Raw genomic sequence first — 10,427 nt, forward strand, 5'->3', positions numbered from 1 at the left:
ATGAAGACAGATGTTGTGTTCACAGTGTTCGGGGAGGTACTGTTTGCAATTTATTTACAATGTTCCAAATTCCCTTTATTATTGTTATAATCTCATTTGTGCATAAATATAAATTGAGAGAGAAGAGAAAATATTGAAAAGGATGTTTTGAGTCCCTCAAGTCTTGTGACAAGCTGTGGTATAAAAAAAAATAATCCAACAGCCTGGGAGGCAAGAGCTCAGGCTGTTTGTCCCCCAGCACTTCTAATGAGCCATGTGATCTTGAGCTAGACTTCAGCTCTGGCCAGCCATTTCTCCTGCACTCTCTTAGTGGATATCCCACAGTTGCCCCTCACTCCCAAGATCAACTCCTGCCTCCTAAGCACACGCTCTCTCTTTCTCCCTCTCCCTCCCTCCCTCCCTCTTTTGCTCTCTCTCTTTTCTTGAGCCAGGTTTCATACAATCCACACTGGCCTTGAACTTGTTAAGCAGAGAAGGATAACTTTGAACTCTTTATCTTCCTCCTTCTGCCTCCCAGGTGCTGAGATTACAGGCGTTTGACCACTCTCCTTGAATCCCACTGGGGTACCACTCTCTTCAGTGATCCCAAGACTGAAAATCATACAAACCTTCACTTGTCCCCTCTGATTTCTTTCTAGCCCTTTCTTCAGTCAACTGTGCCTGGTTGTTTTGTTTCTTGCCACAGGGTCTCACCATATAGCCCAGGCTGTGCAGCATCATGCCCAACTTAATTGTTCCTTTCTTTTTGTTTTTTTTCGAGACAAGGTTTCTCTGTGTAGCCCTGGCTGTCCTGGAACTCACTCTGTAGACCAGGCTGGCCTTGAACTCAGAAATCCGCCTGCCTCTGCCTCCCAAGTGCTGGGATTAAAGGCGTGCGCCACCACCGCCCCGCGTTCCTTTCCAATAATTAGTTCTAACATAATTTACTAGAGATGTTGCCTTAGTTTTAAACAAAGAGGACACCTTCTCCCTTCTACTTAACACTAGGGAGAAGAGCTAAGTAATTCTTTTTCTTTTGCTCCTTTGCAGATTATTAATGAGAATGCAGAGACAGAGATTTGTAAAACGGAAAGGAATGCCTATGGTCCGAAGTCAGGAGCTCAGGCCCATAGTGGGAGGAATAGCACAGTAGAATGGCAAGATGAGAAGGCTGTTGACAAAATTTATTCATTCAGCAACTATTTACCAAGTGCTGGATGAAGTACCAAGTTCTCTGTTAGCGGCAAAGGGCCAGCTGTCCTGAATGAGTTAGGGATGTTCAGCTTAGTAAGAGAGCAGATAAGTCCTCCCTGCCTGTTGAATTAGGCGCTGGAGCTAAGCTTTGGGGCAAGGAGAATGAGGTATTAACCACTGAGAGAAAAAGGAAAGAAAGGAAAGGAAAGAAAGGAAAGAAAGGAAAGGAAAGGAAGGGAAAGGAAGGGAAAGGAAGGGAAAGGAGATAAGAGATAAGAGATAAGAGGAAAGGAACAGGACTGCTCCTAGGTATGGCGGAGGAGAAAGTGGACATAGCCAGAGGCAGAAACTTCTGGGGGAGGCAGAAACATCTGGGGAAGCCCAGAGTAGACATGGCCAGACTGAGTTGGGCCATGTGGGGAGATGGGGGAGGGGAAGGAAGAGGGGAGAGCAGGGAAACTAGATGCAGCAGTCAGGAGGTCCAAAGGTACAAAGAGAATGTGTAACCAAAATGTCTGGATTATATAAGGAAGAGCAGCCCAAGACCCTGAGCTACAGAGTTCAGGGTAGTGGGCAGGGTGTGCCAGCCAGGAGGGCCCTATAACAGGGCGGAGGGATGCTAGCTTCTCCTTTGAAATATTAAACAGGCACCTTAGTCTCGGCTTGAAATTAATGTAGGAGGAGGACCCAAAGGACCTGGCGCGCGCACACACACACACACACACACACACACACACACACACACACACGAGCCAGAGGATGGGAAAGAGTGTTGTCCTCTACACACGACTTGGCCAGAGTACTCTTGAATTCAGCAGCTGTGATTTTTCTGCACAAGACATATGAAAGATCCAGTCATTAACATTCCAGCATGGAATGGGGGAGGGGCTCCTGAGGCCTCATCCTTCATTGGAGAGTTAACGGCTACAGAAGAGTCATTTTTCTTCAGGGATATTGAAAGGTTGTCTAGATTACTAACAGATACAGTCACCGTTAAGTTATCTGTGGTTCAGGAAACAAACCTACACCCACTCACGTGCAAGTAAAATTTAAGTTCAAACAAACGAACTTGGTTGGTTGGGTTTTGTGGACGGTTTTGTTTTGCTCTTGAGATGGGGGTTTCACTTTGTGTCACTGTCACTACACTGTGTCACTACACTCAGTTACTTCAGTGAGTTATTTTAAAAAAGAAAAAGTCAAGCATGGTGGAGCATGGTCTTTAATTCTAGCACTCTAAAGAAAGATGCAAACAGATTCTGTGTATTCTAGTGAGTTCCAGGTCAGCTGGGGCTATACAGTGAGGCCCTGTCTCAAAAATAAAACCAAACAACAACAAAAAGTACAAGTATGAAGAAGGCATATTGGGAAGAAGGGTCCCAGAGGGAGCAGGAAGTGGGTAACAAAGGGGGAATGGACATGCGTATACAACCAAAATACATTATACACACACAAAATTGTCAGAGAACCAATACAATAGTATTTCTTTTTAAATAAAATAAAGGGGCTTAGAGAGATGTCTCAGCTGTTAAGAGCACTTGAGGACCTAAGTTCAACTTCCAACATCCACCTGGCAGCTCACAACTATGCATAACTCTAGTTTCTAGAAAAGAAATTAATTGCATTAAAAGTTAATCACAAAGAAGTAAAGAAAGTTCTGAGGTGAAGATGTGGCAACTGCTCTGAGCTGATTGTTATACATTATATACTCAATTAAACATTAACATTAAACATGCAATACTGTGCCCCATAAATCTGTACACTTGCTGTCTATCAATGAAAAGAAAACTATAAGCTGGCCACAGCAGTACATGCCTATCATCCCAGTGTTTGGTTTCAGACCCTGGGAAATGAGACTGAGGTGCCTATTTTACATATCAAAGCAGACCTGGTCTCCAGGTTCTTCCAGCATCCCTCAGTTCCTATCTGACAAACCCTGCCCCCAACCCTGAATTTTCCAATCCAGGAGCTGAGCTGCCCTTCCCCCAGAGGCTCTTCCCTTTATAATCCAGACATTTTGCTCTCTCTCCTCTTTCTTTTCCTCTCTCTCCCTCCCCCTTTCTCCCTTCATTGCGCTCTCTCTCTCTCTCTCTCTCCTCTCTCCTCTCTTCCCCCTCCCCTTTTCTCTTCCTCTCCCCCTCTCTCTTTTCCCTCCGGTCTCTCTTCTCACTCCCCTGTCTCGTCCCCTCCCCCTCTCTCCCCCCTCCGCTCTTTTCCCTCCCCCTCTCTCTTCCTCTTCCTCCTCTCTCTTCCTTTTCCCTTCCCCCTCTCCCCTCCGCCCTCTCTCCTGTCCTATGGCGCCTCTCCTAGCCTCAGTCCTTGGGGCCAGTGAACTTGCCCGAGAGCAGCTTCTCAATAAATTTACATTTAATATAATCTAATCTCCCTTGAATTGGCTCATTTCACCTGTGGAGAAGTAATGCATCACCCAGCACTTGGTAAGATGAGGCAGAAGGATTGCAAGCTGGAGGTCAGCCTAGCCTGTCACAAAAGTTAAAAAGAAAGTTATAGTCTGCTTGCTTGTACTCTAGGGCACTTGGTAGGCTGAGGTAGGAGGATTGCGTGAGTCCAAAAGTTAAAAGTTAGCCTTAAAGAGAATCTGTCTCCAAGCCAACAACAAAAACAAAAAACACCAACTATATAGACTGTGGGGGTTCACGCCTGTACACCCAACTCTCAGCAGACAAATTATGAATCTGAGACTAGTCTGGGTTACATAATGAGGCTGTCTCAAGATATATGTATATTTCATATACATATATATGAAAAAGTGAATCCTTCCCCAGCAGCCCCTAATGCCGATAAACCATATATAAGTATACAACTCCACACATACATATGGGAGAGAAAGAGGAGGATGGAGAGGTGGAAGAGGAGAGGCAGAAAAATTCCCTCTTCATAATAGTTTGAAGGGATTGGATCTTTGGAGTTTATGATGGGCAGACTTCATCGACCTGCGGGAGGCCACGGATAACTGAGAAAGCAGAAAATGGTGAACGAAGGGCAGCCAACGCCGCCATTCTAACACAGCAGCTTCAAAGTATGAAAGTATAATAGCTAGGTCTACATACTGGCTAGGTAAAACCAGACGCTCTCAAATGTTCCCTCTCTTCCCCCTTACAGTACAATAAATGCCAAATGCGTTCTACAGGAATTGATGCGCAGTTTGCCAGGTTCAAGCAGAGATCCTACCCTCTCACCCTGGATGGTCCAGTGCCTCAGCAATCTGCACAAAAGCAAAGAAGAGAAACGTGCCTTGGGGCATACCTATCTCTTATTGTATGGGGCTGGCTGAATGGCTCTGTAACTCTGGAAGACTAGAGAAACTATGTATAAGAAAAGTATCTAGTATTAAAATGTATCTTTTTATCACTCAACCATCTGTAGAATTCTCCTTGCAGGCAGATATCTGGTGCGGTTGGTCTGGACATCCCCAGCATTCACCACTCAACACAAAGAAGAGGAAGGACTGAGGAAAAACCGCAAGAAACTTTGAGAGATTCTCTCAGCCTCAGTTTCCCAGCCTGGGACCTCTGACCTCCCACCAGCAGATGGCAAGAGAGAGTCCCCGCCCGCTGGGAAAGGCTGAGGCTGGGCGGAGCAACCCAGACTCCAGCGCGCGCAGCCTCCGACCCTAATTTCTTCGTTCGCCGGAAGAAGGCGAGTCTCTTTCCGTTCCCAGCGCAGCCATGGTAAGGCAGGGGTACAGCGAGCTCTTGGGTTGCATCGGCTTCCATCCTCTCTGACCGATGCTGCCCGGGGTATCAGGGCTCCCGCGGTCGACTACAGGGTGGAGGCGAAGGCAGCTCTGCTGCAGGCTGGCAGAGATGGGCTTGGCGGCAAGGGAGATTACTGGCTTGAGCTAGGGTGGAAGTGTGCCGCAGAGGGTAAGGCCTTAGGCTTGATCACACATCCCCTTACCCAGGGAGAACTGCTTTTCCACTTGGGGAGGAGCTTCGAGAAGCCGGGAGTGCAGACTGAAGCCTTGGGCAGGTGGGCACAGACAGGGTCTGCTTGAAGAATTGGCGGTTGCTTGCCCATTTGTTTTGGCACGGACTTTATATATTGTGTAGCGGGTAAATGTACGAAGCATTAAAAAAGGCTTCCTTCCGCTTTTGAATGTAAAACTTGGTACCAACCCTTTAGTATACAAAGGAGCCATACACGTGGTAGTGCCTTAGCTTTTATTTTTGTGCCAGGAAACTTGTGTCCAGTTGGCATCTAAGGTTGAGTCGGGTAATTCGCAAGCGTGCCATAGAAAGAACCTAATTTTTGTAACCAGGCACACTTTTAAGCAGCATAATGGAGACATCTGGCATAACTGTAAAAAATTGGAATCGCTAAGGTGTGAAGACTGGGTATTTTACTGGGACCCTGTGCTTTCAATATTGCCCACATTTTGTAAATCAGTTCATTGAAAAATTTAAACAGTAGGCTTTGCCGCTAAGACCTGAATGTAACAATGTTGCTTTGAAAACTTCCTTTCAGGCTCGTGGTCCTAAGAAACATCTGAAGCGTGTAGCCGCTCCAAAACATTGGATGCTGGATAAGTTGACTGGTGTGTTTGTAAGTATTGTGGTGTGAAAGGTATACCTTTAACAAACTTACAGAGCTAACTGTAGAGAGTCTTTGGCTGTGACCTGTGTCCTACCTCGATTTTGATACATCTGTTTCATCTACTCCAAGTGTTCATAGTACATTGATGTGTATACATACACATAAACTGAGGTCTCAAGGTAGCAGGCCTTAGCCTTTGGAGGAAAGTGCTGAGGAATCTTCTTAACACCCCCCCAAATGTAAATAACCCAAGTTTTGGTGCAGTTACTTTCCTAAAATGACAGTTTTAAAACTTTTTACAGGCTCCTCGTCCATCCACTGGTCCTCACAAGCTGAGGGAATGCCTGCCTCTGATCATTTTCCTAAGGAACAGACTTAAGTATGCTCTGACTGGAGATGAAGTCAAAAAGATTTGCATGCAGCGATTCATTAAGATTGATGGGAAAGTCAGGACCGATATAACCTACCCTGCTGGGTTTATGGGTGAGTGATCAGGAAGAGACTTGGTAGTGGCCACAAGCCCATAACTCCTTCAACCTGGCAGCTGATTAGGAAAGTGCCAGGTTTTCCTGATCTTTGTCTTCACCCCCACCCTGCCACAGTGATGTGGAGAGGTTTGACTGTTTGGGCTTTTATTATTCCTTTTTTAAAAATTTGAATGTCTTGGTTGAGCAGTGGTGGCACACGCCTTTAATCCCAGCACTTGGGAGGCAGAGGCAGGCGGATTTCTGAGGCCAGCCTGATCTACAGAGTGAGTTCCAGGACAGCCAGGGCTACACAGAGAAACCCTGTCTCGAACCCCCCCCCCCCAAAAAAAAAAATATTGGATGTCTTGCAAATCTCTCCCAGGGAGACCTATTGGGTCGGAAATCTCTGTTAGACTGTTATAATTCAGAGAAAATTCAAACTTTGGTGTTTTTACTTTAATGTGCAGAATAGCTTCTGAAACCCAGATTCCCATTTATAGTTTATGTGGAGTCATGAGAAAATGGGCTCCCCTCCCCCAGCTCAACATGGTGTAGTGAGGGTTACTGTGGTGACCTTATTCTTTGATATCAGATGTTATCAGCATTGACAAGACTGGCGAGAACTTCCGTCTGATCTATGACACCAAGGGTCGCTTTGCTGTTCATCGTATTACACCTGAGGAGGCCAAGGTTAGTGTGGCGAGGAGACTAGGTATTTTTTCCCTAAAATTAGTTCTAAGTTAGTTCATGGAGGGTGAGATATGTCAACAGATTTCATTAGAATTACGTACTTAGAAATGAGTTCAGTGAGGAACTGTTGCATGGTTTATTTTGGTGCTGGGTACTCAACCACATGGCAAGCACATGCTTGACCTTACACCCCAGTTCCTCTAGTCTCTGTGAGGCCTGTTTCTAGATATCATGGGGTGGGGCTTTTTTGTGGCAATTAGAGCAATGACTTTTGGTGTCAAACCATTTCTTGGGATTGATTTTTGAAATCGCAACTCAATCTAGTGGACATGTTGCCATGTCTCCATTTGTGGGTCTACCTTATTTACTTTGGGTTAGGGGTATTGATAAAAGAAACTGATAATGTTTAGGGCATTGGTTCAGTTACTGTCTTTGCTTAGTTCAGTTTCAGGTGGCTTTTCACATGGCTATAAATGAAGGTTAATAGAGTTGATGATAATGACTTCTGGTTTTCTTACATGCTGCCCTATTGGTAGGCTGAGGGGCATGTCCAGTGGCCACTAGAAATTTGATTTGATAAACAAACTGCTAATACATTTGTTGTTTAGAGCAGAATGCACAACATGTGGTTGTGATTTTTGAAGCCAGGGATTGGCGCCAAAACAACTGTAATAAGGTATATATGAGTTATATTAAATATATTTAACCTTTTTATACTTCCAGTACAAGTTGTGCAAAGTGAGAAAGATCTTTGTGGGCACAAAAGGAATCCCACATCTGGTGACCCATGATGCTCGTACTATTCGATACCCTGATCCCCTCATCAAGGTGAATGACACCATTCAGATTGATTTGGAGACAGGCAAAATAACTGACTTCATCAAGTTCGACACTGGTAAGCAGCATGTGTCCCCTGGGTGGCTTGTAAGGCTGGGTGTAAGTTTTGGTTGGGAGGCTTGGGTGCAGTTTCTTTTGGGGAATTAATTGCATTACTTTGACTGGTCTAAATGTTTAGAATACTAGTCTTGGTGGCTGAAGAGAGGTATGAAAGCCACCTATTAGTGTAAAAACTATTATTAGCTGATCAAGAAAGAGGTGTGATTGGAGGTTGAAGGCACGGCTGAACAACTCAGATGGGATTTTCTGTCTTAGAATAAAAGAGAGGACTAGAAGTGTAACTCTTTAAGTGTCTGCCTGGTGTGCTCAGTCTTGGGTTCAGTCCTCAGTTCAACAAAACATAAAAACATAAAGCCACCTTTAGTGCCAACATGATCCCTGGAATATGGCAATGGTAACCAAACTGCCTTGACTGGAGGTTATCCAGGCAAGAGATAATCAGGACTTGAGAATTTCTTGTGTAGTTAGACAACTTAGTTTATATTAGCTGTAGGTGAGGGCCAGAGCAGATCTTGAGGCTACAGATCTATAGACGTTAGACTGGTGGAAGGGGCTAGGTTGACTTGCCTTTGGTTTGGGGTACCGTTTGCACTGCTGGTGATTGAGCCTGAGACTTTGTGCAAGTTCAGCAAACGGTACCTTGAGCTTGTTACATTAGTGATTGTTGTAGTGTGCTGTGCTTGAAGCAGATGTTTCTTCCTGCCTAGGAAACCTGTGTATGGTGACTGGAGGTGCTAACTTGGGAAGAATTGGTGTAATCACCAACAGAGAGAGACATCCTGGCTCTTTTGATGTGGTTCACGTGAAAGATGCCAATGGCAACAGCTTTGCCACTCGGCTTTCCAACATTTTTGTTATTGGCAAGGTAAGTCTACCCAGCAGTCTATGGAAACATGAAGAGTAGACAGTGCTGGGCATCTTTGGTGTCAATAAAACCAGGGAGCCTTATCGGTTTGATTCATGAGCAGTGCTAATAATCTTCCTTATGTGGTGTGTGGGTATTTTTCCTAGAAATAAATGAAATGATCATTGGGTGTTGCTTAATAACAGTAAACTTGTGAGTCTTGGGACCACCTGCCCAGCAGCTAGCATGACTTTGGTTCCAATAAGTAAGGTGACAGTTGTACCCTGTGCCATCCTGCTAATGGAGTTCTTTTTGCAGGGCAACAAACCATGGATCTCTCTTCCCCGAGGAAAAGGAATCCGCCTCACCATTGCTGAAGAGAGAGACAAGAGGCTAGCGGCCAAACAGAGCAGTGGGTGAAATGGTCTCCAGGAGACATGCTGGAAGAAGTATTTGTCCCCTTCCTGCTATAAGCCTTTCTAGGCAACAAACATGCTAGATTAAAACAGCATGGTGAAACTACTTGTGGTTTGTTGTTGCTTTTTTTTCGAACACAATTTGTTGGTGTTTATAACATACTGTGGGGTTCATTTAGATCTTCTAGTGCCTAGTAAGTCTTGATGTTTCTAATGAGTTTGGCTAACCATGCCCGTGCGATATTGATGCTCTAAACCAGGGCCTTGGGGTGTGTGTGTGTATCATCAAGCTTACTTAAGTGGACTGAGTATATAGTATATAGTCGTGGCTGGTGTAGAACTTGGGCGTGATCCCTCTGCATTTAGAATGCTAGTGTAAGTTGTGTGCTACCATACCTAGTCTCCTGCCTTTTAGCAGACTACTCCAAGCTGCTCACATCGTTCCCACCACCCCCTCCCAAACCCATGTAGAGTGAATATACAAAGTTTTGAACATAAACATCTCCAGATGCTGTTCATCTCTAGGCTTGCTCTTAAATTTTATCAGTCTCTCCCAAGAGTTACTGCCTCTCTGGAGGCCTTCTGGGTTGATTTCTAAAATCTTAACCACCTGTCAGCAGTGAGGCTGACAAATAGCCCTGAGATAAGACAGATCAAAATAAACAAGCTTATCCAGTGTGGTTTATGTCCCGTACCAGCAGCAGGATGGGCTTTGTACCCCTGTCAGCAGTAGGATTTAAGGAGCAGCTGGTGTGTCTTCTAGGCAGCAGTATAGTTTTGTTTTCAAGACAGGGTTTCTCCATGTAGCTTTGGCTGTCCTGGAACTATATAGGCAAAGCTGGCCTCAGTCTATTAAGTAATAAGTTAGGAAATGGGTGTGGAAATCAGGCTAGCCATGTGCTGCTGATAATAGTGATGGAGCTCCTGAGTAGGAGAGGGGAGACACAAAGGAGCCTTAACTGTGTTCATCACTCCCAGCAGCCCTCCAGCTGCAAGTGATCTTGGGAAGCTCCATGTTGGAGCTTCCATAAGGCCATCCTTTATGATGGGGTGAGACTTTGAAGTGATGCAGATGTTAAGTAACCTCTCACTAAGGTATGCTCTTTAACACAATACAGTATGGTCCACCAAGCCACACTCTAGTGGAGGAACCTTTACATTGGTCTGTCTGGATATTGACCTATCTGGGATAAAGAGATGTTAACAACTCCCCACGGAAAATTTCACTCAATACTTGCTGTTTCTTTTTTAAATTTAAAGATAGGGCCTCAATATGTAATGTAGGCCTACCTCAAATTCATGATCCTCCTGCCTCAGCTTTTCAATTGCTGGGATTATAGGTGTCTTCCCATATACTTCCAATATAAATGTATTCCGCCTCAGCAT

The 10,427-nt window shown here is 44.9% G+C and overlaps 1 protein-coding gene across 1 annotated transcript; it reads left to right on the forward strand.

The window, feature by feature from the left end:
* The first annotated feature begins 4,796 nt into the window (after positions 1-4,796).
* On the forward strand, positions 4,797-9,147 carry Rps4x (ribosomal protein S4 X-linked). The gene is made up of 7 exons (XM_028775795.1): positions 4,797-4,862; positions 5,659-5,736; positions 6,030-6,210; positions 6,787-6,884; positions 7,608-7,779; positions 8,489-8,646; positions 8,944-9,147. The coding sequence occupies exons 1-7, from the start codon at positions 4,860-4,862 to the stop codon at positions 9,043-9,045; spliced, it is 792 nt and encodes a 263-aa protein (XP_028631628.1). The 5' UTR covers positions 4,797-4,859; the 3' UTR covers positions 9,046-9,147.
* The last annotated feature ends 1,280 nt before the right edge of the window (positions 9,148-10,427 follow it).

Source organism: Grammomys surdaster, unplaced genomic scaffold, assembly GCF_004785775.1.
Source record: "Grammomys surdaster isolate TR1022 unplaced genomic scaffold, NIH_TR_1.0 260, whole genome shotgun sequence".
NCBI classification, from domain to species: Eukaryota; Metazoa; Chordata; class Mammalia; order Rodentia; family Muridae; genus Grammomys; species Grammomys surdaster.